At 47.9% G+C, this 26,654-nt stretch overlaps 15 protein-coding genes across 15 annotated transcripts, besides 14 other annotated features; 1 reads left to right on the forward strand and 14 right to left on the reverse strand.

Moving 5' to 3' along the window:
• Nucleotides 1-40: a sequence feature (GA-rich).
• A 348-nt stretch (nt 41-388) lies between these two features.
• TraAM80_03872 (uncharacterized protein) lies at nt 389-1,747 on the reverse strand (the record flags this gene model as incomplete). The annotated part of the gene is made up of 1 exon (XM_029380823.1): nt 389-1,747. One exon carries the CDS (start codon nt 1,745-1,747, stop codon nt 389-391), a length of 1,359 nt encoding a protein of 452 aa, XP_029239228.1.
• Nucleotides 1,748-1,993: 246 nt separating this feature from the next.
• Nucleotides 1,994-2,012: a microsatellite.
• Nucleotides 2,013-2,310: 298 nt separating this feature from the next.
• TraAM80_03873 (uncharacterized protein) lies at nt 2,311-4,842 on the reverse strand (the record flags this gene model as incomplete). Its single annotated transcript, XM_029380824.1, has 1 exon — nt 2,311-4,842. One exon carries the CDS (start codon nt 4,840-4,842, stop codon nt 2,311-2,313), a length of 2,532 nt encoding a protein of 843 aa, XP_029239229.1.
• A 123-nt stretch (nt 4,843-4,965) lies between these two features.
• Nucleotides 4,966-4,984: a microsatellite.
• A 1,001-nt stretch (nt 4,985-5,985) lies between these two features.
• Nucleotides 5,986-6,046: a sequence feature (A-rich).
• Nucleotides 6,047-6,728: 682 nt separating this feature from the next.
• On the reverse strand, nt 6,729-7,091 carry TraAM80_03874 (uncharacterized protein; the record flags this gene model as incomplete). The annotated part of the gene is made up of 1 exon (XM_029380825.1): nt 6,729-7,091. One exon carries the CDS (start codon nt 7,089-7,091, stop codon nt 6,729-6,731), a length of 363 nt encoding a protein of 120 aa, XP_029239230.1.
• A 1,714-nt stretch (nt 7,092-8,805) lies between these two features.
• TraAM80_03875 (reticulon domain protein) lies at nt 8,806-9,333 on the reverse strand (the record flags this gene model as incomplete). Its single annotated transcript, XM_029380826.1, has 1 exon — nt 8,806-9,333. One exon carries the CDS (start codon nt 9,331-9,333, stop codon nt 8,806-8,808), a length of 528 nt encoding a protein of 175 aa, XP_029239231.1.
• A 73-nt stretch (nt 9,334-9,406) lies between these two features.
• Nucleotides 9,407-9,433: a microsatellite.
• A 496-nt stretch (nt 9,434-9,929) lies between these two features.
• Nucleotides 9,930-10,670, reverse strand: TraAM80_03876 (chaperone DnaJ protein; the record flags this gene model as incomplete). The annotated part of the gene is made up of 1 exon (XM_029380827.1): nt 9,930-10,670. The coding sequence occupies one exon, from the start codon at nt 10,668-10,670 to the stop codon at nt 9,930-9,932; it is 741 nt and encodes a 246-aa protein (XP_029239232.1).
• A 279-nt stretch (nt 10,671-10,949) lies between these two features.
• TraAM80_03877 (uncharacterized protein) lies at nt 10,950-12,110 on the reverse strand (the record flags this gene model as incomplete). Its single annotated transcript, XM_029380828.1, has 1 exon — nt 10,950-12,110. One exon carries the CDS (start codon nt 12,108-12,110, stop codon nt 10,950-10,952), a length of 1,161 nt encoding a protein of 386 aa, XP_029239233.1.
• Nucleotides 12,111-12,405: 295 nt separating this feature from the next.
• Nucleotides 12,406-12,444: a sequence feature (A-rich).
• A 766-nt stretch (nt 12,445-13,210) lies between these two features.
• On the forward strand, nt 13,211-13,810 carry TraAM80_03878 (formate--tetrahydrofolate ligase; the record flags this gene model as incomplete). Its single annotated transcript, XM_029380829.1, has 1 exon — nt 13,211-13,810. One exon carries the CDS (start codon nt 13,211-13,213, stop codon nt 13,808-13,810), a length of 600 nt encoding a protein of 199 aa, XP_029239234.1.
• Nucleotides 13,811-14,960: 1,150 nt separating this feature from the next.
• Nucleotides 14,961-15,593, reverse strand: TraAM80_03879 (putative RNA-binding protein; the record flags this gene model as incomplete). Its single annotated transcript, XM_029380830.1, has 1 exon — nt 14,961-15,593. The coding sequence occupies one exon, from the start codon at nt 15,591-15,593 to the stop codon at nt 14,961-14,963; it is 633 nt and encodes a 210-aa protein (XP_029239235.1).
• A 377-nt stretch (nt 15,594-15,970) lies between these two features.
• Nucleotides 15,971-15,997: a microsatellite.
• Nucleotides 15,998-16,112: 115 nt separating this feature from the next.
• On the reverse strand, nt 16,113-17,156 carry TraAM80_03880 (replication factor C, subunit 2; the record flags this gene model as incomplete). The annotated part of the gene is made up of 1 exon (XM_029380831.1): nt 16,113-17,156. One exon carries the CDS (start codon nt 17,154-17,156, stop codon nt 16,113-16,115), a length of 1,044 nt encoding a protein of 347 aa, XP_029239236.1.
• Nucleotides 17,157-17,641: 485 nt separating this feature from the next.
• Nucleotides 17,642-17,672: a microsatellite.
• Nucleotides 17,673-17,900: 228 nt separating this feature from the next.
• On the reverse strand, nt 17,901-19,646 carry TraAM80_03881 (uncharacterized protein; the record flags this gene model as incomplete). Its single annotated transcript, XM_029380832.1, has 1 exon — nt 17,901-19,646. One exon carries the CDS (start codon nt 19,644-19,646, stop codon nt 17,901-17,903), a length of 1,746 nt encoding a protein of 581 aa, XP_029239237.1.
• A 472-nt stretch (nt 19,647-20,118) lies between these two features.
• On the reverse strand, nt 20,119-20,430 carry TraAM80_03882 (uncharacterized protein; the record flags this gene model as incomplete). The annotated part of the gene is made up of 1 exon (XM_029380833.1): nt 20,119-20,430. The coding sequence occupies one exon, from the start codon at nt 20,428-20,430 to the stop codon at nt 20,119-20,121; it is 312 nt and encodes a 103-aa protein (XP_029239238.1).
• Nucleotides 20,431-20,687: 257 nt separating this feature from the next.
• Nucleotides 20,688-20,717: a microsatellite.
• Nucleotides 20,718-20,803: 86 nt separating this feature from the next.
• Nucleotides 20,804-21,280, reverse strand: TraAM80_03883 (uncharacterized protein; the record flags this gene model as incomplete). The annotated part of the gene is made up of 1 exon (XM_029380834.1): nt 20,804-21,280. One exon carries the CDS (start codon nt 21,278-21,280, stop codon nt 20,804-20,806), a length of 477 nt encoding a protein of 158 aa, XP_029239239.1.
• A 349-nt stretch (nt 21,281-21,629) lies between these two features.
• Nucleotides 21,630-22,898, reverse strand: TraAM80_03884 (uncharacterized protein; the record flags this gene model as incomplete). The annotated part of the gene is made up of 1 exon (XM_029380835.1): nt 21,630-22,898. One exon carries the CDS (start codon nt 22,896-22,898, stop codon nt 21,630-21,632), a length of 1,269 nt encoding a protein of 422 aa, XP_029239240.1.
• A 297-nt stretch (nt 22,899-23,195) lies between these two features.
• Nucleotides 23,196-23,219: a microsatellite.
• A 189-nt stretch (nt 23,220-23,408) lies between these two features.
• Nucleotides 23,409-23,437: a microsatellite.
• Nucleotides 23,438-23,978: 541 nt separating this feature from the next.
• TraAM80_03885 (uncharacterized protein) lies at nt 23,979-25,136 on the reverse strand (the record flags this gene model as incomplete). Its single annotated transcript, XM_029380836.1, has 1 exon — nt 23,979-25,136. One exon carries the CDS (start codon nt 25,134-25,136, stop codon nt 23,979-23,981), a length of 1,158 nt encoding a protein of 385 aa, XP_029239241.1.
• A 28-nt stretch (nt 25,137-25,164) lies between these two features.
• Nucleotides 25,165-25,188: a microsatellite.
• Nucleotides 25,189-25,367: 179 nt separating this feature from the next.
• Nucleotides 25,368-25,408: a sequence feature (A-rich).
• A 308-nt stretch (nt 25,409-25,716) lies between these two features.
• On the reverse strand, nt 25,717-26,211 carry TraAM80_03886 (uncharacterized protein; the record flags this gene model as incomplete). Its single annotated transcript, XM_029380837.1, has 1 exon — nt 25,717-26,211. The coding sequence occupies one exon, from the start codon at nt 26,209-26,211 to the stop codon at nt 25,717-25,719; it is 495 nt and encodes a 164-aa protein (XP_029239242.1).
• Nucleotides 26,212-26,578: 367 nt separating this feature from the next.
• Nucleotides 26,579-26,619: a microsatellite.
• Nucleotides 26,620-26,654: the final 35 nt, after the last annotated feature.

Genomic DNA, 26,654 nt, shown 5'->3' on the forward strand with positions numbered 1-26,654 from the left:
AAAGAACGAAAAAAAAAGAGAGAACAAATAAAAATAAAAACATGGGTCCGTGGGGTGACACTCCTGACACAAGAAGTGGAGTGTCTTTCACGGGCTTTTAGAGACGCCGTCCATCCAAAAACGGCACACAATACAAAACATTTCAACTACTCGGTGGTGACCATAAAGGGAGTTTGATGAGGGGAGAAGTCGTAACAGGTCCACTTCCTTCGTAATGTTTGGTGGATATTGGCATTGTCACCTGCATGTTTTTGCTTGAGTTTCTTGTTGGGGTGCCGCTTCCTCGCCGGCACGAGGCAGCAAAGCTGTTCATCCTTTTTTCTTTCTTTTGTAGTTTTAGTTTCGTTAGCAATGCGGTGCATACCACTCGCAGCCTGTCGGGCACCTCCTACAAAGACTGCACTAAAATATGTTTCTTCATTTCCACAACATCCACGTAGGGAGATATTCCTTCATGGTACAGCTGCAGCACGCGCCCCCAGTACGCCTCCCCACCGATAATGGTAGAGAGCGTGGACTGGGCACGACGCTGCCGCTGGGAAACCTGGGTAAACTGTGAGAGCGCCGTGTAGCAGTAGTTGAAGACGGCTTGTAGGTGCATCGCTTTTTCCAACTTGGGTGTTAAGTTGCGTGTTTCGTCAAGGGGGTCAAGCACACTGATTTGGGCGTTGTGGTGGACTTTGGGTGTTGGTTGCGACATCCCATTTATTGTAACTGAATGCTTTACGAGATCGAAGTTTGCTGCAAAGCCATATGTCAAAAAAAAATCCATCATTAGTCGATTTGCATCGGGCACATCGGAAGAACTGTATGAGTTGATGATGGCGACGACCATAGTGAGAAGCGCTTCGCCGTTTAGGGCGTCCTTGATTGTTCCAGTATCATCCAAGATTTTGTTCTGACGCAAGAGAGCATCAAGTAAAGTAAGCGTAGCATGATAATCGCTGTTTGACACTATTATTGTTCGAAATATATTCGACGGATGTTCCGCATATGATGCCTGGGGACCATAGCGTATTGTAAGCCTTCTTCCAGATCGGGTATCAGTTATGACAACGCACGGCACGTCCCTATAATCTGTGGCAAACTCCACATGTGCCCCATGACTGTTGGCAACGTTTTGAATTTCCTTCTGGACACGCTCCATTTCTTCCGATGTGACAGGAGAATGCTGGGCGTAGTAATGAAGCGTGACATCCTTCAGTGGCGATAGCCCAGCAGCTGTTGTCGCCATGGGCTTCATCACGACTGTAGGCCACACTGCCTGCATAATTTCGGTCGCAAGGTTTACTGCAGAATCACTGCAAGTTATTTCCTCTGGCGTTGCCCGAAGAAATGACGCAAAAAGCCTGAGTTCTTCCGTGGGGTTTTCCGGCACTGCAAAACCAACACACCATGGTGGCCACGGTCGGCATTCCCGAGCTAACGTCTTCAACAGCGGTCGAGTCGCAACCAAAACAACGTTGAAGTCCTCTGGCTGGGGTTCCCCTTGTTGGCAGCTGCCTGGTGCAGAACGCCGAAGGGAGCGGCGCGAACCGTACGAGCCACTCTGGCCACTGTAACACCCCAATCGATAGCCCAGGTTGGGAGTCCCAAGGCTGCCCCGAACGGTCGGCGGGCTATAGTAGGCGCCCTGCATCTGATCCGCCACGTATTCCTTCAGTATCGGCTGTGATGCCATTACTTGATGATACTGTGAGTTCTGATACGAATTTCTCTGCGTGTTAAAATGATCTCCTCTCCGCATTCCTCCCTGTCTGGCGCTTTCCCCTATTCTTTCTCCCTTTTCTCCTCCTCACCCCCCTTGTGTTGTTGGCGCTTTACTATCCCTGCGCGTCCGTTGCGCCTTCCTTGAATAGACACAGGCAAACTACAGTTGATAAATTACAGTCCACAGGGCGGAAAGAAAGACGACGGCAGCGTGACCGTCCCACATATGTTACCCCGTAAGCACCCCCCCCCCTCTCGTGTACGCTTCAGCAGGAATAGATTCAAAAAAAAAAAAAAAGAAAGAGAGAGGGAGGAAAGGTGAGAGCGGAATGGAATAGAGAGGCGCATGCCTGCCCCAACCCTCCACACTCATAACCCTCTTCTTCTCCTCCGCCGAAGCATTGTTGCGGGTGACTGAAGAAGTGAAAGAAACATAAGTAAAAATGGGAAACTGAAAAAGTGCGGGATAATCTAAAAAACCACGCAGTAAGGAGGCATCACCAAAATTCCCCTCTTCCACCGTAAACAAAAAAAAAAAAAAGGTCTGTGGAGCGAAGTATCCCACAGTGTTGGCACTTTACATACATTGCCAGCATACCCCTAAAGTTTTCCTTCCTCGGACTTTGGCTGCGCTGAGCGACGTATCAACGGGGCTGCTGCCAAAAGATGTATCACATCACTCAGACGCACTGTGACCTTTTCGACGCTCACACTTTTTTCCGTAGAATTCTCGGTGATCTCCTTGATGATGACCTTTGGGGTTAACGGCTCCACCTCGGTAATAGCCTGCCCCACGTTTTCAAGCGAAATCACCAATTCATTGTTCTCCGGCTTAACGCAATAGGCGTACGAGGTCAGTTTTTCCAACAAGTTTACATAAAACGCCATACCCGATGCACACTCCTGGTCAAAAAACGTAGACATAAATTTTCCTTCCGTTGCACACAAAGTCCCTACATTGTGGGTTGTATCGGAACCCATCGCCTCCCTCAGGGCAACCACTTCTGCCAACGTCTTAAGGTTCAAGAATGGGGCAATACAATCACTAATCGCTACCCGACGAAGACGCGTTTTTCCCTGCCCCTTTGACAGACCCGTTAATTCAAGTCGAACATTCTCTACAATCGTCATGACGTCACAGGCAATACGCGCAGGGAATATACCGGAGAGGATACCGTCTAAGAGTCGAAGTGAAGGTCGAGTGTTCTCCTTACACTTTGCAACATCAGCAAGGTTGATCGCAAGATGCTCCGCACACACAAAAACTTGAAGTGCTTCCCTGGTTTGTATCCGTTCTTGTAGAAACTCTTTATAGAGCGCTGGGACATCAAGGGTATGCAAAAGAACGTCAGGGTGGGGTTGCAAAATGTCAGAAAAAAAATCATGTACAAGGAGTAATATTTCTACCTGATCTAAGCTCACGCGGGGAATAATGCCACACGCACGAAGATGCAGAGGCACACGAGGGTCCATTCCTTGACCTATAAGAGAAAGAGTTGGTGTTGACATGGGCTTCAGTACCATTTTCCGTTGTTGCAGCTCCCGCGAAAGTGAGTTAACACTCTCCACAAGGTATTCCACCTGAAGCCGGGTCTCACTTAACCCCTCCACTGTGGATGTTATGGCTTCATCACCCTCAAGCGTAATAGCTTTAAAAGGAGTCGCAATTTCCTTGAGATCAGGGAGTGACGCATGTATTTTCTTCCAGTCTGGACGGGGAGTGAGAAGTTCCTTCCGCTCGTCCTCAACAGTGTCAATAAGTTTCTTATTTTCTTCTTGAATGGTCTTGAGTTTCCTACCAATGACATCGACTTGTGTCCCTCGCACAGCAGCAGAGCGACGATACTGACGAACCATGTGCTGGGCCGCTTGTAATTCACCCTTCAGGTAGTCTCGTATAATTTCGTGATCCTGTACCGAAATAAAATTCTCATACTTTAATTTAAACTCCTCAAGTTGCTTCTGAGCATCCCCTGCCATGATTTTGAAGTCTGCAAGTTCATCCATTTGAGAAGCGGCAGCGCTGAGTTGTTCTTCCATTGCTTTTGCACGTCGATCACTCTCCCGCAAGGCATTAATAAGTACGAGTTGTTTCTCCAGATCACTTTTTATGACCTCACCTAGTGCTGCAATATGTTCTCTGGCGTCATGCAGCTCCTTGTCCTTTTCAGAGGACAATTTTGCTAGCCGCTGCAAGCGTGGCTCCGAGATGATTCTTTCACCATCCTTGGAAGATGGCGGCATTTCAGTTTCCTTGACCTGGTTGCGAAACTCATCCAGCTCCGCCATTAAATTCGAGATGGTAGCTTTCAACCCGGCGACCTCCGCAATGTGATGCTGCTCCGCAAGATGATGTTGCGACTGCCCTGAAATTGTTTCCACTAGCAGCTTCGCCTGTTCCTGAATGACGCCATCGTAGGCACTTATGATATCATTTAGAATATTGCCATACCCTGGGAAGGCGTCAATAAAGGCAAAAAAAGCCTCACGAAAGGGCCGTAGGCGATCTTGCGCAGTAACAGGTGTACCCCTACTTAATGTCGCATCCATCTCTCGACGGATATAACGTTCTAGTACAGTTACCAGAGGAGGGAGTGCCTCGTTAGAAACAGTGCGGTACTTCGTGGAGTTTACTGTATCCCTGCCCCCAGAATAAGTTTCACCCATTTTCTTGGAAAACATCAAGGCGTTCGCTGTCACCGTCTTCGCCGAGTTGTCCATATGTGAGGTCAGCATGGACAGCGACGGACTCCGATGCGTGTCCCCCCTTGAGCTAGTATGTAGTGTGGATGACAGAGTTCCGTTGTGAGCAATGGTGGCTGCTTTTGAGGTCACGTATTGCCCCGCTACCGACTTTCTCCTCGTATTCTTTTTGTTGTCATTCGCCTTTACGTTGACTGTTTGCGTTGCATCCTTATTCGAAGTGTTAAGTGGCATAGAGGCGGAGGGACAAGTAGCAGGAATCGCCGCCAATAAATTTGATCCGCCCTCGGCGCACACAATTGGGGTGTACGGCAGTTGTGGTAGATGCTTGTTGCCGAGCGCCACGGAAGGCACGGATGGTGACGTGATATACCGCATTCCTCTGAGGGGTAGCGTCTGGAACGGGTCAAGGGGGCGCCCGTTGTCCATTTCACGTCACCACACACAGACACACAAAAATGGCGGGTTGTGGCACGTTAAACAAATTATGTCGACTTATCTTCCTTACTTTCGATTTTGACGCTCTTCGTTGCTCCTGCACCAGACTTCCGCAAAAAAAAAAACAAAAAAACGCTGCAGAAGGAGAAACGTCAACGGAAAAAAAAAACGGCAAATTGTAACACTGGCAACCATTAATGCAGTGAACCAAACATATGTATGCGCGTATAGCACACATGCAGAGACAAGGAATACGTCCACCTATTCCTACACACTCAAATACACGGCGGTTTACTTTTCCAATCATTTCCCGAAGGTTGTGGAAGTAAAAATAGGAATAAAAACAAATGTTACACATGCACGTCGTATATATTATATGTACGTCACGAATGAGACGACAGCGCGGGAGTGGAGTGAAGGAGGGGGCAGTAAGTTAAGAAAAGCAAGGGAAGCAACAAACGCATGTTCCATCAAAATATATAGGCAAAAATATGCCGTAAAGAAGTCCTTTAAAACATACACCCTTCTTTCACTTCATTGCCTCTTTCCTCTTTGTCCCTGTTGCTGTGTGTCATTTCCGTCGTCTATCAGCACTAAGTAGATCAAAAGAATAATACTAATAGAAGAAGTTTCGCACATCACGCTGCACAGCTGAGCTCACAAAACTGAATCGCAAGCTAACCCCACCTTGCTCACAGTCCGCATAGCTCTTCTCGTGGCTCGGTATGGTTGTTGTAAGATAGGGGAAGCCATGAAGGTAACAAAGCTGTTGAGCAGAACATCGTGGGAGGAATATGAGAGGCGGAGAAGTATAGATCAAAAAAAAAAAAAGTGAAAACCACGGAAGAACACATCCCAGTGTGCCTGGTGGCGCCAAAGAAGGCTCCTCACTGCCTTGTTTGCCCATGGCCTTCGTGTGTGCATTGCAAATGCAGACTACATGAAGCTCTGACTTGCCTCTTCCTCATGGACCAAACTCAGCGGAGAGTCGCCTCAAGTAAAAACAAAAATCCTTTTGTCTCTCTCGCACACGCACACAAAAGGTCTCAACAGATGTCGTTACCGCAGGCATAGAACAACGACGATCGATAAGCCCCTTTTACCTGCCGGTACCACCCTCCGACTCCAATAGACAAAACAACAACCAAAAATACACGGCAAAAAACAATGTAAAAAAAAAAAGGTCAAAAAATAATCACAATCCTCCTGCACTGACTGCTATTATCAGTGGTCCTCTTTTTTTTTTTTTTTACTTACCTTTTGACCCCTTCAACATACTACGAGTTCCTCCGCGGCTTGTCACCCTCACAATGCACACACATATTCAATCACACAGCAAAACACGCACACTCGGCAGGAAAAAAAAAACGATAATTTGCTTCCGCAATAAAAAGAAGAGATAATTTTTTCTTTCTTTTTGCTCACTCAACCCCATTTTACATCGGCTTCCATCCCTTCCCCCTTCCCCTTTGTTTTCGCCCTCCCATTGCAAGGCCACGCTACTTCATGGACCTCAAATATATGCCTCAAACAAGCCCACCTTCGCTCTGAGTGATGAGGTCATGTGTTTCCATGGTATCAAAGACGCGGTCCACCTTTATTTTAGTATGGCTGCCGCTTTTCTCAATAAACGGCAGCAAACGCCGCTTCTTCTTTAAATGCACAACGTCAAAGTCAAGGCCCATTTTACTCCGCCCCTCCAATATGGTGCCACAGCCTTGCTCCGCAAAGATAAAGTTAACTTGGTGCAGCTTTGTCTTTAAATCACGCAGGGTGTCATCTGTTACCTCAGATGGCGTTTGTACCCCACAAATCAAAAAAGCGAAATGACATCAATTGATGATTGCCTGCGTGTTCAACTCCTGTGAACCAACAAGTCAAATCTCATAAGTGATACTGCACCAAAATGGCGGCCATCTTGGAAAAGACGCGCGTTGTTGGCCCTTCACACACCACCTCCGCAGCTTGCCGCCCATCCACTGAAGGGAGATTAACTGTGATTCACGCCCCTCCGCTGCGCCAACTGTGGTGCGGAAGACACCAAAGATCCACTTTGGCGCCAGCAGGTACTTCATGAGCTCAAAGATACCTCCGTTACCGGCATCAGAAGGTGTTAAGCGCAATGGGTTAGATTCAAAGGTGTCCCAAGTTCTTTGTAAAGAGCGTCGAAGAACATTCCGTGTATTACTGTCAATCTCGCAGGGAGTGCGTCTAATTTGAGCAATGGTGAAGCTTGGCATCTCCCACCCGCCCTCATCTGAAAATGGATGCGACACTGGCGCAGGTACTGGTCCTGGGTGTGGTCATGGTTTTGATCGTGTAGGTAGTAAACAATGATGCATGTTGTTTTGCTGTTATTTTATGCATCATTTATATTCCTCCTCTATCTCATTCACCGAGACGTTGCCAGTGGTGGTGGCAAACACTTTGCGCATCTGCTGAACTACAGAGACAAGGGAAGGCGCAGATTTTCCCGTCATTGAGGACATTTTTAAAACATATTAACCTTCTCAACGCCTTATACGTGTTTTACTATACCGCAGTTAAGGCTGATAAAGATGATGCAAATGAACTTGTTGCGCGTAAAGGTCCCAATACCCACAGAAAATTTTGTGTAGGCCAATCACACCTGCGTTTCATTTAGCTTGCTTATTCAAGGTACTCTCGACGTCATCAAAATCGCGGGCCACATAAACTACCTTGGAACTCATCCCACCCTAATCCCATGCTTCTTCCACTTTTTTGCAACCACATCCTTTCTGGCTCGAGTTAAATACAACGTTGGTCAAATTGCTCCCCTTGCGCGTCCGACTCCACCAAACTGGAGCGCAATGTAATTCTCCTTCCCTCCCTCTATACTTATCCTCCCCTCCTCTTGTATATATGTGTAAGTCCTTAATGCGGTAGACACAAGTTGGCAAGAAATAAACGTAAAAGTGCATGTGGAATCTGCAGAGATACCTTATGTACGGGGAACCAAGCGCTCAGGCAGAAAAATCTGATGTAACTCCGTCCCTCCTCCATATTCAAGAGAAGTGCACAAAAAAAACAAAAAGAAAAGACCTAGTAGTTCATTTTTTTTTTTATCGCCATCCTTCCCACCCCCACCCCCCCTCCTTTTGCGCGCGTATCCATTCTCCCATATCTTTTCTTTCCCTGCTTCTTTCTATTATTTTTTCCTTTCCTGTTTTTTCCAACACTTCTCAATAACATCATCTTCACCGTTTATTATTATTTTTCTCTGCTCAGTACATTCAGTTGCTTCGCAAATGCTCAGTTGAAACTAACGAGAATCGAGCTGCCGCAGCAAGATAACATAGCACCGCTCCCACATTTTCTTCTCCATGTCCATCTTATCTTGATTTCTCTATTTACCTCGTTCAGAAATCATTCGGTTTCTTCTTCGGTAAACTCCCCAGAGAGAGAGAGAGAAAACTTCTTTTCTTTAGCTGAAGTTTACTTTTGTAAAAGTTTTCAGTCCACTACCGACGTCCTGCGCCAACTTCCATGTTTATCCTCTCTGCGTCGTGCAGGCTGTGGCGTATGACGGGCTGACACACATACATACGTGCACATATGTGCACGTGCATACGAACAGGTGTTTCATTTCATTTTTTTTTTTCCCACGCGTACCTTGGTCGGTGGATGATGCTCAAAAATTCAAGCTCTCCCCCCATTGTGTTTTCTCTTCGTTTTCTTCCCTTCATTCTCTCCACCGCTCTCCGCCATTAAGGAGTTGCACACACGCGCACGTCGTCAGAACCGCGTCCTTTCTACCTCTCTGGTTTGCTGTCGATTGTTACAATATTTTCCTTCACTTTTTGATCCAACCCATGCAGCGTGTTTTTTTTTCCTTTTACTACTCCCCCCTCCCCCCGCACCAAGCACAAATGCACTCTCTGAAGATGCCAGCCAACATTGTGCCCCTTATGATGTGCGGCGTCTCCTTCCACGTTACTCCTTCTTCTTGGTCGCTTCCTCCACCTTCGTCTTGATCGTCCCCATGTACTTCTGCACTTGCGACACGACCATTTCCACCCACTGGTCGATCACATCCTTCTTCTTCTCGTACACCACAGGAACTGTGAAAGCCAACACAAAGGCAATCATGAAAAAGCCGAAGTCGGAGATAAAGTTTCCGAGAAAAGCAATCACGACGCTAACTACAGTCACCGTCCCAGAAGTGGTGTAGTCACGCCACGTCACAACGTTGTGCGTCGTTTCAAGGGCTGCCACCAGCCGGGGAGTGGCGTAGTCCACAAATCGGTTAACAGCGCAGTGAATGTCGTCGGAGGTGAGCTTGCATCGATTCGTTAAACCCACAACGACACCAAGCAGTAGGAACAGCTGCAGAATGCGGCAGAGGAATGTTACCATTGTGTATTCCATAACGCAAAATACGGTCAGTACCGAAAGCATAGTTCCAAGTATTGTACCCGTAACTATGGGGCGTTGCCATGCTAGCACGTCCCACAGGGACATGCAACTGCATTCACTGAAGATACAAAATGTCATCTTTATCGACTTTCCCTTTATATCGTTCTCTTCGAGTTCGTTTTTTTTTCCTTTTTTTTTATTTCTTGTCTTGATCGTTACTTCTTTTTGCACAAACACACAGCCATACAACGAAAAGGAAAAAAAGTAAATCTGTTGGCCGCAGAGGGCGTAATACTTTCAATCAACGGTTGTCATGCATTCAGGTCAACGTGAAGAAAATAAATCCAAAAAGTGCCCTACATCCCAAAAGCTCACACAAACACACATTAATAAAGGCATCTTCCTCACAAACAAACCCAACAGCGAACGAAACGTCATTCACACTCACGACAGCAACATGAAGGAAGCAAACTAAAGTAAGGACCACCACAACGCGTTATATCCACAATTCTTTCTACTAGCACTCATTCAAACATGGATTACCCCTTTGTCTCTTGTTCTTATTCGCCATGTTTAAGAAGGGTATGGTGTTGCTCGATACGCCTTGTATGCCAACATAAGCGTCCAGTCATCAAAGTCGAGGCCTTTTACACTCATTTGTTCCATAATGGTCTCCACGCTTTCTGCAATGACGGTTGCAGTCAGCCCCCGCGTAGGGCCATCAGTGTAGAGCAGCAGCAGCAAAATATGATACATGGTAGCCCCTGCCCGAGATACAGTAAACTCTTCCCCCATTGGTCGATGGTGGTGAAGCAGCTGTGCAGATGTTGACCACCGTGACCAGTCACTACATGATAGTGTTTTAGTGCGAGCACCAACGGTTCACCCGGGTCAATGGGTGACGAGCCAGTGACTATCCAGAGCCGACGAAAGAGCTCATCCATTTCATCAATTGTCTTCGCATATGGAAATGCACTGTAAAACATTTTTCGTTGCTTTTGAAGACATTTGGCGTGAGATTCGTACCAGGCATCTGACTGCCGCCAAAATTTTCCATTCTCTGCTTCCTCTTCAGGCTCCGGAGCTGGTCCATGTACTCCCTTCCTAGAAAATGTACCATGACACTTCTTGCTTCGCTCACGCATACGGCTGGCACACTCCTCGTAGGCCTCTTTGATGGCACAAAACCCCAACTCACTGCCACCAAAGTCAGGGTGATGTGTGCGACATTTTGCTCGATAAGCCGCCTTCACCGCCCCAAGACTGCTATTTTGGCTGATCCCCAGAGTCGCAAAAGGACATGTTGATGATGAAAAGCATCGAGAGCTGGTGGAGTCTTTGTTGCCTGCATGACGTCTCGAGGTGTACTGACAGCACGCCCAACAGGCTTGGGGGTGAAAAAAGCGGTCCTCCACCGTTCTCATGGCCGTCCTTACGATCATGAGAGCAGCACCCTAAAGAAGTGAATTCGTTCGTAAGTGCATGTGATCAAAGAGTGGGCCAAAATAGTACCGGGGGTCAGAAAGGCATATGAACCTCTCTCCCTCCGCAGCCAACATAGCGGTTTGTACGTTGTTTCGTTTTTTTTTTCCCCCCTCGCGTCTCGTTGCGTTGCGCACTGATTCGCCCACCACTCGCATTCCTTGGCGGGGACTTAGACAAACTCTCACTTCCACTTCCTCTTCGCTCTCAACCACTGCGCCTCCCGCCCAACCCAGGGACTACTCCACAGGAACAAAGTAGGGCAGCATGCCTCTCCCTGACTGAAAAAACGCCTCCAACGTACAAGTCGGCTGTATATTTCGATACTGCCCCCAACGCGTGATGAACTCCGATTTACAAACAACTTTTCCGCCGTATTTCCCCTCAAACTGCTCCATGTAGGCTAAGCGCATCCCCCAATACCAGAAATTGTACCCGCATTGCTGCAGAGCCTCACCCAGTAGTTTGGTGGCGAAGTTACCAAATCCCTCGGGCCCGCGTTCCATGGTAAACATGGTAAAATCGTGATACACACTTCCGAGGGAGTATCCCAGACACCCGGCAAGAACCATGCCACTATTTTTTTCCAACAGCTCCAACGCCATGATGCGCACTCCATAAGCAGGATGGCTCGCCATATTCACAAGAAGGTCGATATAGCTGACGCCTATCCATGTCGATCCCTTTTGCTTTATATGGTATTCCCGTGCCAAACAAAGCGAGTCTCGAATGTCTCGATTCACAGCCACCACAAAGCGATCACACGACATGAGTCGCCGCACCTTTCTACTGCCTCGCCAAGCAACGTTCTCCTGCGTCAAGTCCAAACAAAAGCGCCCTGTGGCGCCGTTTGGAAGCAAATATATAGGCTTTCCATTCACTTCATACGGAAGGGCAAAAAGAGAGTGGTAAAACAAAAGGTGCAGCAAGGTCGGTTTCGCCATTCCAGACTGTTCAACAAACATAAAATCGCCGCTTTGAGACAATACACAGTTTAGGAAGTCATCCCGGTAGAGAAGTCGCACATCCAAAATGGCATGTGCTGAGCACAACGCCAGTGGCCCGTTGTTTTGGGGTAACTTCACAAGAACCGTAGACTCCAACGCTGCGGCCACACTGCTTCCACTGCCGTTGCAGTCCACTGAATCAGCGCCAGGCACAGAGGCATCCTCGTTTGATACCACGACATTAACAAGGTAGGATCTTCCCGTATCCAAGGCCCAGAGCGTTGCTATATATTTGCCCGCCACATACCATTGGCGTCTTGCGTGAAGTGGAAATGATTGCTGTGGCATACCCAAATTCAAAAAATCAGCTGATTGGCAGGACTGAATAGTGAACGGACACGAACTCAGCACATCGACGTAGTTCTCACCCACTTTCCACTGGAACAGACTCATTTCGTTCCACTGAATTTCCTCCTCACCACTACCCACCTTGCTTAGTTTCTGGTAAAACGGCAAACCAAATCCCAGCGACAAGAGCAGAATAGAAGAATTTACCTTGTTCTTGTCCTACTCCACCATGTGAGAGCAAGAAAAAGAGAGCATTGGGCAAGAAGAGAGATATAGAGAGCGAAATACAAGCACATGTTGAACCCGCGTCACTTCTTTCCACGATCTGCATATGTATACAACCATATACGCAAGTTGAACTAGTTCCTCCATTTCCCGATCATTCTATGCGCCAGGAGGGAAACAAATAAAAACAAAAACAAAAAAACCAAGTAAAACATTTTACGATAACCCCCCGATAAAACCCTTGTTTCACCATCAAGATCTGTGGCAAAAAAAAAAAACAATGCGGGACTGACACAAAAATCCGGCCTAGTGGAGATGCCTCAAACCAGTGGGAAGACAAAATCTTCGGTCCATAGTTCATATAATCTTCAAGATTGAGTACTGTGAAACCCATCCAAATGTTCTTCAAAGCACAGTGATCGTAATAAACAGTTCTGTGCCTTCACTATTGCATATGGAAAACGGGCCGCAACTGCAATGCTGAAATCCTCCAAATTTTCTCTTGCATTACTCGGACATTCTACGCCAACGGCGCCACATATTTCCTTTCAAATCTTTCCATCATTATTATTTTTTTTAACCGTCGGTGTCTGACCACAGCATACGTCAATCCACCTTTGCCTCATGCGCCGCTCAAATAACGACTTGAGAAAGCTCAACAGCGCCTGCCCCACCTCGAGCCTCCTTCTTCGTCACCAAAACATCAAAGGGAGTTATCTCACACTAAACCAAACCCTTCACCGGTTCAAACTCAAGTATCAGTCAAAAAAAAATAATAGTTCACTAGGATAAAAACACGAGCACATCAAACTTGTGCATATATATGACTTGACAAGCAAGGTTTGAACGCTGCCGACCAATAAACTACACATTTTCACTTCCTGATTTGCTTGCTTCTACTTCAGCATGAAACCTCAGTGGCCTGAACTGTGGCAACAGTCACAACAACATCCCGCTTCAGTCATCTGGCGCAACACGTAATGCGAACAAACTTTTCACATCCCGTGTCAGCACCGGAACCCACTTCCGTTAGCATGAAGTTCTCCAGAACAGCCAGTTGTGGTCCAATTCGGTCTGCAATAGTACTACTGTTTTCGTACGCAACGTTCCCGAGGGGTCCTGCGTACGCAAGAACAAGTGTACCTTCCAGTGCTATCATGAGCGTGGGCTCGATTGCGTGCTTCATCAGCACAGCCATAGTTCTAGCGCATTTAATATCTTCCGGGGTGATCGAATCTGTAAAAAAAGCTCCTCATCACCTCAATAACGACAAAGTGAGCAAACAGCTCAGTCAGATTTTTAGAAGGCGCAACACAATGACCATTAATTCAGTGATCACAGAGTTATCACACCCTGTTTCTCTTGTCATACACTTCTACTCCCTTGCCTTGACTCTGACTGTAATTTCTCGCAGCAGCCCATCATTAACAGCCTTCACGCGCCTCCAGGAGATGGTGCTGGGACCAATCGTTAGACGAGCAAAACAAGTCCACTTTTCGGGCATTAAATATTTTGGTTTCTCCTTCGAAATACTCAAATTTTCCCAACCCCTTCCACATGATGAGTGTAAAGCTCCTTAGTTCGGTGACAAGGTGCCGTTACAGGGCTTTACCGTCCTATGTATGTTTGTAGAAGATGCTTGTGCCAATGTCCGCCGCTAACAAGCTGTTAGCTGCTGTGATGACATGGATATCACCCCACCCCACCCTACCGCGTGAAGATGGTAAGATTCTTCCAGTGAAATCACATGATTATAGTCGCCCCCTGCCGCTCCACCAATGATACCAAACGTGGATCCATAAGATGGCTGTCGGATGCAAGCAAACATGCGACGATGAACATGGATGCAGAGGGACTGTGGAAGGCCAATGGCTGTTGTACGTTTGCCTTCAAACGAGTGACGTCGGAATCATACCCTCCATAACGTCGTACCTTCCTAGCGAGACGGTTTGGAGCCGCTTTAAAGTGTGTTAACGCTTTGCCTTCGTCCATCCATAGAGGTTGGGGCTCCAAAGCATGAATGCCAAAGGCCTCCACGATTTGCGTAATTGCAAAGAGCTTCACACCTTTGACAAGTTCCAAGTTGCTCAGGATGAAGCAAAGACACTGGACACGGACACCCGTTGACACGATGTCCGAAGCAAAAGCAAGCCCCGAGACACGCACGCAGTGCAGTACTAAAAACCAAGTCAGTAAACAAAACGACCGATGACTCAAAGGTCCCTGAATAAAATCCAGAATAAAATGGGAAAAACATATCCACACATTTCGTAGGCACCACGCAGAGAGGTGATTCGCGCAACGCACAAGGGAGACAGCAAGCGACGGAGAACAGCTGCCAAAATCCAAACAGGCTTTCTTGTATGTTTTTTGAGTTATTATTGTTGTTTTTCATTCTCCTCCCCCTCCCCAACAACCCTCTTTTCTTCCTACACGTTTTTGATGTTGGTGTTCATTGAGGGGGGTAGGTGTGTGGTTCTTCTTATATTCGTATTTTTCACTCTCCCTATCCTTCCTCCCTGTCTGCTCCAGTTTCCACTGCGGATATCAAGGAGCATCACCACGTGCTGCGGTTCCGCTCTGGCTCTCGCTCTCTCCCCCTCCCTATCCTGCGAAACCCGCAACAGCTGGCCACGTTGTGCACGGGACAGACCAGCAATACCCCTCTCCTTCTCGCGCTTCGTCGTCCGCCTTCGCTCCTCAAGGATTATCATTACCTACTTTGCGCCGTTAGTGCTGTCCGCCGCGCCCGCGCCCTCGACCCCGTCCACGCACCGGTCCGCCAAACGGGTTAAAACCACCACCGCCACCCAGCATGCTTGCAGCCATCATAGTTGCAGCCATCGCCATCTGCTGTTGCATCGCGCCTTGTCCTCCGCCGCGAAAGCCGCCCCGGGAAAAACCACCTCCCCCCCTACCGCGCTGAAACGCCGGAATGTTATCACGCTTCATCGCAACGTTCAATGGCTTCCCATGTAGCGACTGGCCATCCTTCAAGATTCCTGCAGCGGCCTGTTCAGGCGTCTCAAACTCTATGTATGCATTACCCTTTAACTGCCCAGTAAACTTATCCCGTAGCATGGTGAGTCGTTTAATCGTGCCACATGAGCTGAAAAATACCCGAAGCTCTCCTTCCGTTGTACGAGGGTCCATTGCACCTACAAAAATAGATGTGTTTTTTGTGGCCACAGAACCAGTGTTCTTTCGGTGACCTTCGTCTTGGGCCGCAGTCTCCTGCAGCGTCTTTAGTCGTATATCTTCGTGTAAGTCATTCACTTGACGCTGCATTTCCTGCAGTTCGGCCTCGGGATCCACCTCGGTGTTGAACTGGACATCACTCTCGTCCAACGGTTTTGAAGACATGCCCCGTTTCCCTGCTTTCCTTCCCTAAAGGATGTGCGAGTGAAGAGCAGTGCGTGCAGCAAGTCGAGCATAAGTCGCCCTGAGAAAGAAGCAATAACAAAAGCAAAACATATCACGTGTGGGGGCGACAGGGGGACGGAGTACGCCGCAACACCAAAAAGTATGCACCATATAAAAAAAAAAATGGAAAAGCCAAACAGCAAACACTAAAGAAACACCACCAACACGACGACAAGAAGGTAAAATGTAACGATCCGTGTGTTTCGGCAGGGAACCCCCCACCGCCCCCAAAGCTTCTTTTGCTATCATCGAAGGCATTCCCTTCTCCCCCTCTTGGTGTTACTTACCTGGTTTTGTCTACACTTCCCCACCCTCCCACAACAGAAAAACAACAACAACAAGAAAGCAGCGCCATGCAAAGCCGCCAGCCGTAGCACATGCAGTTTGGCAACTCCAAGGGTCTATGTTTGTTCTTCTCTAGTTGTCATATTTAATTGTATTCCCCCTATTCCTGAGGAGTCACAGGGCGCAGATGGTGGCCCCCAAGTCCAGAAGCTGTAGAAAGTCATCACCGCCGTCCGACAAACGTCTTTCCACATTGCAGAGCTTCAATGCAACGCAGCCCCTCTGACAAGAATTTAAAGGACAGCTTGCATCAGTAATGTAGCGCTGGAGCTGTGCAAGGAGCTGGCTTGCCGGGTAGCCTTCTCCAACAAGCTCCTTCGTCAAGGAATACATGGTATCAAAGCTTTTCGTTACAAGTGCCTTCAAGTATTTTTGCAACGTCTCCACTGGAACGCTACCCGAAACCTCCAAAAAATCTTCCCGTGTAAGATCATTTCCATGCGCCTTCTGTGCGTATTGCAAATACATGATGGCGGACCGCAAGTCCCCCCCACTCACCCAGTCCAACGCCTCCAACGAAACATCTGAGACGGCTAGTTTTTCCAACTGTGCAATTTCACGAATCCGACCGTACAAAGCTTCTTTTACAAGAGGCTTAAACCGGTATTTGGCGCAGCGACTGGCTATAGGATCAATAATGCGGCTGACGTAATTGCAGATAATGCAAAAGCGTGTCACATCGCTGAAGTCCTCCATCATCCGCCGCAAAGCGGCCTGTGCATCTGGCAATAATGCGTCTGCCTCATCCATAATAATAAGCTTAAATTGTGGAACGGGGTACACTTTTCCATCAGACTGCACCTTTTGCCCAACATTTCCAACTGCCGTCTGTGCGAATACCTTCACCTTTTCGCGTATGACCTGAATACCACGATCATCACTCGCGTTCAGCTCTCGCACACGGTTTTGCATATAATCCGGCCCAAAGAGTTCCCGCGCCACAGCTAGGATCGCCGTTGTCTTTCCCGTGCCAGGTGGACCGTAAAAAAGGAAATGTGGCATGCTTGCGCGTGACTGAAGACTGGCCCGCAGCGCACTCACTGCCTCCTCCTGTGACTTCACCTCGTTCAATGTTTGTGGCCTGTACTTCTCCACCCAAGGCGTCTCACTTGCCTTGGCCTCTAGGCGCGGCCGTTTGGCAGCAGGCGGGCACACCATCGCTCTCCCTTTCTTGGTTCAGTCCCAAGCGCAAATAATTTATCGCCCCAACAACTACCACACTCACCCTGCAAGTAACGCTGCGTGTTCCAGCCACTCGGCAGCAAGACCCATATGCATAGAAACAAAGACGCCAAAAAAAAAAAAGGAAAAAATTCAAATAAAATCCACGGAGGAGGGTCACAAACAACAATAAAAAACACCTGGTAGTGGTATTAGTAATAGTTGCACCGTCAAGCACTACGCACCACACAAATTTGTAACAAACCGCAATGTATAAGATGCAAAACATGTATACAAGTATGCTCCTGTGACTGCGTATCACATTCCACGAAAAAAAAAAAAATATATCAAAAAAAGTTCCTCACATATATACTTCGTTGCTTTTTTTGAGGCAGCAAACACCGTCTGGCTTCTTTGGTCACTTCAACACACAAAGTGTCCCAACAAATTCCCCTGTCACTCAGTTGCGCTTCCATCACACGTTTTTTTCTTTTTTAATTTTTTTTTCTCTTTCCGTTGTGCTTAGGTTAGGGTTCCTCAGCTTCTTAACTGTAGCTCCCTTCATTATCCATTCACAACATGCAACCCATACAATGGTGCCAACCCCAGTCTTCAGAAATCGTTGGTACCACTTAAGAGTTGCAGCCGCACTGCCGTATTAAGTGGAGGAGCGTTTCTTCCGTGGATTACAAAGCAAATCCATGACATTTCCAATGGTTGCTGATAAGACAATTTCAGGTGTCAGTGACGTAAGGCGGGAAGAGAAGAAGCCTCTTCAATCTTGCGGCGCAGTGAAACGCTCAACTTCACGTCTTTTGGCTGTGTTGGTTGAGTAGGCAAAGTATCATTGTCCAGCTGCAGAAGTGGCTGAAGTTGACCCCCAGCAGACATCTTCATACGGTTGCTGTTCTCCCGCGAGAAAACAGTGGGAAGCCTCGTTGGCTGCACCCCCTCACGCAGCGTATTAGGCGCTCTGAGGCAGACAGAGGTATCGTAGATGTCCCCAGTGACGGGTGACGCGCGTTTCTGTCGCTCTGCCTTCGTTGCAGAGGATGCAGTGGGCGTGTTGAAGTGGGCCGTGTCACGCCGCACGCTTAAGACAGTTGAGCGCCGCCTTTCTAAATTCGCGCCAAATAAAATTTCGTCAACGGCCTCGACGTCATCCAGAACCGCGCTTAGCTCCACCTTCTCTTGACGAATGAGAGACTCGGATTTCCGGTTGACCATCACGTTGGACACCCCACCGAAGTGTACGAGGGTGATATAAAGTGTTCTTCCCATCTTCCTAGATGCACTGTCTCCAATCTCCATGTACTTCACCGACACCGCCGCAAGGCCAGGGCAGAGTGCGCAGACCTTACCCTGCGAAGCGACAACTCCAAGAACAAGATACCCCAAACACTTGCGCCGCAGTTCCGGGTGTGCGGCGGATTCTAAACTGTCTAAGATGCATTTTAACATCGCTGCATTGCCTCCGCTGCCCACAACAAGGGCCCGAAGAGCCGCGTGTGTGGCACGTGCAATTGCTGACACCGTGACAAAGATGCCGCGCACAAGGACAGAGCACCACCTGGTGAGAGCCGCCTTCAGTGGACCCTCGTGGTAGAACCTTGCGGGGGTTCTTTTTGCAATACTCACCAAAGCATTACACGCCTGTCGGCAAACTGCAGAACGCTTTTCCGCAGCGCAGACGGACAAGGGGCCTGAAAGATGCGATGCCACATGAAGGATATGGTGAAGAAATTGATCTTCGTCCATCCCATTTATCCAACAATTGATGGTTCGCAGGGCATTTACTCTATTTCCTGCTGATTCTGTCGTAGATGCACACACGTCCGCCTGTTGGCAGATTTCTTTTTCCAGGTCTTCGTCACGTGGCAAAGCAGTCATTATTTCTGTGAAGGCCCCATTTTCAGAGGGCCCACGCAATTTCTTCGAACCGCCGTGACCTAATAACGTTAACAACGATGCCTCATCCTCCACCATGTAGAATTTGAACATGATCTCAGGAACGTTTCTTGAGACTGTATCAATATAGTCCAAGTACTCTATGGATTGCCGCAACGCATCTTCTGCAATGGAGAAATCATTACCATCCTCCACCTTAATGCGCAGCAGAGTTCGAGTGGTTTTGCTAAGGGCCACCATAGAATCTAACGCATCAGCAGGAACTGCAGTTCGAAGACGTGGCTCCAATTTAATCGCATTGGTCCGAGACAGAACCTTTGCTTGATGCATCGGCACCGCACCATCACGTCGCTGTCTGTCAAAACTGAGAACGTCTCCCATACCAATGTGCATAAGACACTGGAAAACGGTTTCTGGTGAGCTTCCCAGCTCGCTCGCTGTGGACCTCACACTCTGAAAAAAACTCAGCAACTCCTTCATGACTCGGTGGACTTCCTGGAGCTGACCTACCGTTTGGGGTGGACGCCGAAGCGCCCCATGCAATTCCAACTGACGCTGAAGCAATGTACTAACATTCATCACTTGATCTACAGATAAATCCCTTCTGCCCACCCCTAACTCTCTTTCTTCTGCTGCCGGATTGTATGAGAAGAAGAAAAAGTGAAAACAGGCATACACACACACACAGGGAATACAAGCAAAAGCAAAAAGAAAAAAAACATTTTCCATCCGCTCCCCAATTTTTTTTTTCCTTTGCGTGAGTAGAGTCAAGGCACCTTGCCCCGTCAGAGCTACTTGCTCTACAGCCTCTCCCCCATGGCACAACAAACATCCTGAACAATTATCGCCACCGCACTAGACACTCTGAGTCCCACAACTCATGACGCAGCCCCAAGAGCAAAAAGAAAAAAAAAACATAACCCAATGGAGGGGAGAAAAAGATTCCTACTAGTCATGTGCCTCCCCACCCCTTTTTTAAAAACTCAACATATACTCCCCAAAGTTATCTAGTTGCAATGTCACAGGAATGCATTCACCTGGAGCTGGACCATCAACCACCATTCATTTGTAAAAGAGCGGAGGTAGTCTCTTCTGAGAGCAGTTCAGCCAAAACCAGCCCTGCCGCAATGGCATCACCAGCCACCGTGAGAAGAGAGGCAGTATCATACCCAATAATTTCCACATCTCCAAGTGTGAGATTTTGCCGTACTTGGGCCTCTTCACTGGCGAGAAACGGCAAATAAACTTCCTCCACCTCTTTTCTAGACACCGACGCAGGAAAGTCTGCGAGACATGGCGTATCTCTCCTCCCATACTGCGCATGAAGAAGCGCCTCGCACAATACGTTCGTGTGCATGGTCATTGTTTACCCTTCTTCAACGCCACAACTAATACCATTTGTTAGATCAAAAAAAAAAAAAAGCAAGCACCCTTTGAACATCGACAAAAAAAGATATATATGTGGGCGCGGAACTGAGTGAATGAGATTCATCATAAGAACAGGGTTTTGTGCATGGGTGTGTGGATGCATCCAAAAATAACCCCACAGACACACCTCAGAGAGTCTTCTAACATGAAGTTAGTGTACATCGTTACACCCAAAAGTTTATTTTCCAACTCTTGTTGTTGTTGTTGCTGTTTTGGTTTGTTTCCTTCTCTTATCCCTCAATGCAATTTGATCTTGTGCCTCAGTGCCACACAGAGGCATTGGCATTACGGACGCAACGGAGGAATAGTTATACTCCAACAAAGCCAACGTTGGGTTCGGCGGACTCTTGTTTCTTATCCTCAGGACGCGTCGGAAGCACCTCATTGCCACCCTCCTCCACCAGATCGCCACCTCCTCGAGACTCGGAAACGGCCTCTCCCTCTTGTGTCTCCTTTACCTCTTCTTGTGGGGGCGGCGGGAGTCGTGCAGCTTCTTCCAAGTCCTCCCAAATATATTCACCAGTGCCGTCCATCTTTGCTCCCTTCGAATACACCACCGTGAGCTCAGCACCTTCGCGTTCAATACCACAGTTGAAAAGCGTAGAGAAATCGTCCAGGTTTTGCCGGCCAAGGTAGAGTCTAACGGTGTAGAAAGTCCGGCCGGTCAATTTCTCGTAACGCTCCTTAATCGCCTGAACGGTGTCGTGGTTCACGTCACAGTGAAGAAAAATAGTCACATTGTGTCGCCTCAAACGCACGTAGTGCGGTGGGGTTGCATTCGACATGAAAACCCGCTACTGTGCCGGCACCGGTGCTCTAACCCGCTGTCAGCACGACGAGAGATAACAGATCAAAGAAAGACGACACACAACAAAAACAAAAAAAGGTGCGGCATAACACAATCTACGTCAACACAAGGGAGAAGGGCATGAGGAATCCATAGATGAAGCCACATGCACACACACACAAAAAAAAAAAAGGACGCCAGCTGTGAACTAAACTTTATCTTTCACTGCAGTTGCTGAAAATGAATTCATTCACACACAAAACCTCTTCTTTTATTTTGCTTTTTGTGGCTCACATTTCATCCCGCTTTCCTCAACGGTTACCTCTCTCTGCAGGTAATTCCCTTTCTCATATGTTGTACTCCTTCTGGCGGACATACTTGGCAAAATTGTGATCGGCGTCACGCAACATTTTGTTGGACAGTCGCCCGCGTCGGCGGTATGGATTGCCCATGTCTAGTACGACTCGGTTGACGCCAGGCATTACATCCTTTTCACGACCAATTGGAGCCGTGAGTTCGTACTTGAAGTCGCGATGGACCTGATGGATGGTTGGCGTGTACCGCAGGAGTTCATCCGGTGTCGGGGCATTTGTTAGATGCTGCGCGCGCCGCATCCAGTGCCCTCGCATTGTGTGTATGCGTCCAGCGAAGTCACGAAGGTTAAAAAACTTCTTGTCAATCATTTCTTTTCTCCGCTGAAGCACCCGGATGACGCCTTCGTTGTTCCCAGCCTCGCGGTAGACGCGCTCCGCACGCTCCATACACTGGTCCGCGATGGCGAAGGTGCGGTCGTAGTCAAACGGACTGAAGTACACAAATTTTTCCTCAAAGTTGAGGCTAAAGCGACGCCCCAAGCGCGGCAACAAACGCAACATCCGATGGGATTCTCCCCAGTTGTGAAAGAGGTTCATCACCTCCACAGCCTCTTCGTAGGCCTCTGCGCCCTCCTGTTTTATGCCCAACGCCTCTCGTGTCAACCCTAGTTCCAATAAGGCTTCACATATAAGCTCAAGCGACGACCGAGTCGATGCATCCAGCATTCGCAACGCATTTTCAATGTTCGCCTTACTGCTATCAAGCCGACCAACATGACGGAAGGCACCAGCGAGCTTCAAGAGAATGCCAATACGCTTTGAATGATTCTCGGGGTAGGCAATCGAGTACGCCTTGGCGACAACACCGTAATGCTCCAATGCCTCCTGGAAGAGACCGCCCTCCATGTAATAATCTCCCTGCAACTCCAACTTGGCCACCTCACCAAGCGGTACATACGGCCGCTGCGTTGCAGCAGACAGACTCTCCTGTCGCCCTGCATTGTGTGCATGCATCAAATCGGTACTACTGGCATCTGTCCATGAAACACCGCGTGTTTCATTTCCATTGTGAGGGTCATTTTCTTTAGTGGATTCTTCATGTCTTGTTTGAGGCATCTTTTTAAGTGCTGTGCTGAGAGTGACACCTGGTGGTAGACTCTGTTTCCCCTGCACAAGCTGGTTGGGATACAACACACCGGGGTAATAAGAGGTATACAGCCGTGTTATCCATCGACGCTGCTGTGCTAGCGTGGTTGGAAAGCATGCGATTCCATTACACAGTGCAGCAAGACGTGTGCTCATCCGCTCACCCGTGAGTTCCCTCGAGGAAACAGACTTTTTTGTTGTCTTTGTATTGGCTATGTTTCTACCCTCTTACTCCTACCACTACCTTGAGGCCCACGTTTCTTTTCACACAAAAGGCAGGTGTCAGATCTCACCACAGCACGCGGCGGCAATAAAGGGCGAAAGACAAGCAAAAGAAGGATTAAAGGGGAAAAAAAAGCACATATCAAAATGAAGCTGCAAAACCCAAATGAAGCTGTAAGAAGGGACAATTATGCAGTTGTATGAGACCCTCTCCCTAATTCACGTACAGAGAAAAAAAACAAAAAGAAAAAAAAAGTATGGCCCATTGCGCCCAACATTACAGTTCAAACGTAATTGATTCCCTAACACGCAAACAGCAAACAATTACTACATAAAAAAAAAAGAACGTGTGCTGTGATAGCCGGGCTCTCGCTGAAAACACATGAAGTGACAGTCTTTGATGCCCCCGCAACCACTGGATTCCCCTCTGTGTGGAAGGCATCAGTGGCCGTGGTCGTCGTGGTGGTGGCGGTTGGACTGGGAGGACACAGAAATAGCTGCACTCACACCGCCTCCCGAACGCAGCGTCGTTAGAAACAGAAAAGTTCGTAATCAGTAAAAAAACGTGGAAAAAGCAAGCGACTTGGTATCATTTTTACTTGGCCTCATCCGATCACACATGTCTTCCAAAAGTTTCCAAGTAAAGCAAACCACACAACCCCGTCTTCCCCATACGTACGCACTGATGCACTGATACCTCACAGGCAGAATATCATATTCTGAAACACAAATGGGCAATCTAAATAAGCGACGTTAAAGAGCACCTACCGCACTCCTTTAACACCCTTCACATGATGGTATGGAAAATTATGTTTTTCGTTCTTATTTCTTCGTGTCTTCTTACATGTTATTCACTTCCTTTTGCATTAGCTTGGGAGCTCTGCAACAGTGGTGAGCATCCCAAGCTGGTGAGTTGTAGTTCATTTCCCCACACTCACCCCTTTCGCTCTCCTCCACAAAGGGGAGCAAACAAAACAAGTGAAAAGGTGAAAGGACTTTTTCCTTTGCCCCAGTTTAGACGCGGTCCGTGCCCAACCCCTCGTATCTCAAATCAGAATACTCACCACGCTGGTTCCCTCTTCCTTGTAAAACTGAAGCTTTTGCTAGCGCCACGTACTGTCCACAAGACCGGAAAACCCCCACAAAAGGAATCATATCTGGGAATTCTGTAGCACCCGTCAGTCGGTAGTTGACGGCTGACATGACAAGCATGTATACAGTGAGGGAGATAAGGAGTACGAAAATCAAAAATCTAACGGTCCACCTCTTCTTGTTTCCGGCGTCAGAATGACTCGGAGATTTTTCATCGCCTGGACCCTTTGACGGCGATTCCGGCAGAGGTGTCAAATCCTTATCTGTCTTTTTCTCCAGTGGCGGTGTGGGAGCCTCACTCCCAGTTTTGCCACCAGCTGCAGTGATGTCATCGACCCACACAATCTTCACCTGAAGCATTTGCGAGGTGTCTGTGGAGATTGGTGAAGTAAACACCAAATAGGCGACGCCCTCGCTCCATGGGACCACCTCGCCACTATTGTGTGTGACATCATAAGTAGCTGTTGGCGAAGATATCACCTGATACTTCACCGAATGAGATAAAAAAAATCCGTAGTTGGCCCACACTATAAACCCTTTGGCTTCCGGTGGCGCGACAGACTTGAAGTACACCTTTACAGGATCCGCCAGCTCCGAAATACGTAGCGGAATAGGCGCCGAAAAAGAATTGACAGGGGACACATCAATCTGGCACGATGGGCGATTGGCGTGAAAGCTCCAAAAACGGAACGGGACTGGACCGTCCTTCAGCACACGGTTAACTTTGATCTCAATGTTTGTGCCAGCCTCCACATTTGAAATCACCACAATACCATCGTTGTTAGACTGCAAAGAGACCATGACACCCTCACGCAGGCGATAGGTGGCATTCATCTGTATCCACCGCTGCGACAGTTCACCCAAGTTCAACGGAAAGGCCTTCAGACTAAGAACGACGGCTTCCTTCTCCACTGGAGACACTGGCACCTCAATGCGAATGTGATCGTTGTATTCCCCAGCAAAGCCGATAACCTCACTACACATTGGTGCCACGAGCGCGTCGCTTGCATGGGCTATAGAGAACAGAAACGCTGAAACAGCCACAAAAAGACCGAGTGCATAACTGCCTAAATGCGTCATTTGAGTAATAAGAGACAATCTCCTTTTCTATTATTATTATTATTATTTTATTCAATCAATCCTACTGTTCTAAAAGCGTTCTTATTGTTGTTGTTGCGGATGATGATACCCCCAAAAAATGATCTGTTCCCTGAAGGAGACTATCCAGATCAAGCAGAAGAAGGCAGAAGAAATAAGACAGACAAGAGCATGAGGGAAAGAAGAAACACCTTTGGTCAATGAACAAAAGTTAACGAAAAACAAACAAAAACACAAAGCTAGAACTAAACCAATGGTGGGTGATCGGCTACCATGACGCCCTGTTTTTGTAGGTGCTATTAGTTTTATCCCGCTTCTTATTACTCCCGCTCACTTAGCGATGAAAAAATTCATCACCTGAAACAGAAAAAAAAAACACAAGAGGGTCAAGGAATTGTTTTTCTTTCTCAACTAAATTGGACGCATTCAGTCCAAATTGGTAAAAACACATGCAATCATTACATCACACGTCCTTCAACCAGAACACGGAGGGGTTGCGGAGCTTGCCTCATCTTCATTACCAGCACACTCCCCCCTCCACCAAGTCAAACCCTACGAACAACTAGCGACGGTAGTCGTCATCGTCTTGGAGGTCATCCTGTGTTAGAGACTTCATGGCTCTGTTGATACGAACACGTCGAGGTTGATATGTAGACAACTTGGTTGTTTTCTCCTTCCTTTTGGCTTCGGGTGGAACATTTTTCACCTTACTGTTTTGGTTCCCCCGGCATATGCGTGTCTCCTTTTTCTGCTTTGGTGTGGGAATACGAACGCCCCGCAGAACCCCAGGACCTTCCAGTCGCATCTCCTTTGGAGGTGCGTCTTCGGGACTCATGCACACAGGGCCGACGTGCGATGTGGGAGCATCGAGGACGCTCAGCAAATCCTTCTCGGTGAAGCACGAGAATGGCATCAGCAGCCGCTCTTCAACGCAGGCAGCGAAAAACAATTCATCATCGGAGTCGCTCCCGTCAAAGAAGCTACAATCGACGTTATCATCGCCCGCCTGATTGGCTTCCTTGTTTCCACATGTGTGGTTCCGAGAACCATTTGCCATGGCTCTATCCCAACTGGGGTTCCTGTTTGGGGTTATTGTAGGTTCAGCAACTCCCTTTTCCGTTTACCTTCTCCTACCGGCTGCTACTTCCCGTCAGCGCTTCCAGGATGCGTGCAGTGCCGTCTGTTTTCCTGTTGGGTTACCCTTGTAGTCTTCGCCGTTTTCAGCCCTTTTACCTCTTTTTTTTTTATGGTAACTTCCACGCTCCTTGTTGTTTACGTTTTTACCTTTTTCTCCGCTTCGTTGTTATCAATAAAAATACTGCTAATCCTTCGGATTGGGGAGTGCGCCGGTCTACACCATTGGGTCCTTCGTGTTACGTGTGACTTTCCTTTTTGCCGATGGCGCAAATGCTCCGTGGCAGTCTACAAACACCAGTAACAAGACAAACAAAGAAACAAAAAGACATGCACGCAACGTCGAGTAAAGCAGGACATTTTGCG

This window comes from Trypanosoma rangeli, assembly GCF_003719475.1.
Source record: "Trypanosoma rangeli strain AM80 chromosome Unknown Tra_15.4_contig_00106, whole genome shotgun sequence".
Lineage (NCBI taxonomy): Eukaryota > Euglenozoa > Kinetoplastea > Trypanosomatida > Trypanosomatidae > Trypanosoma > Trypanosoma rangeli.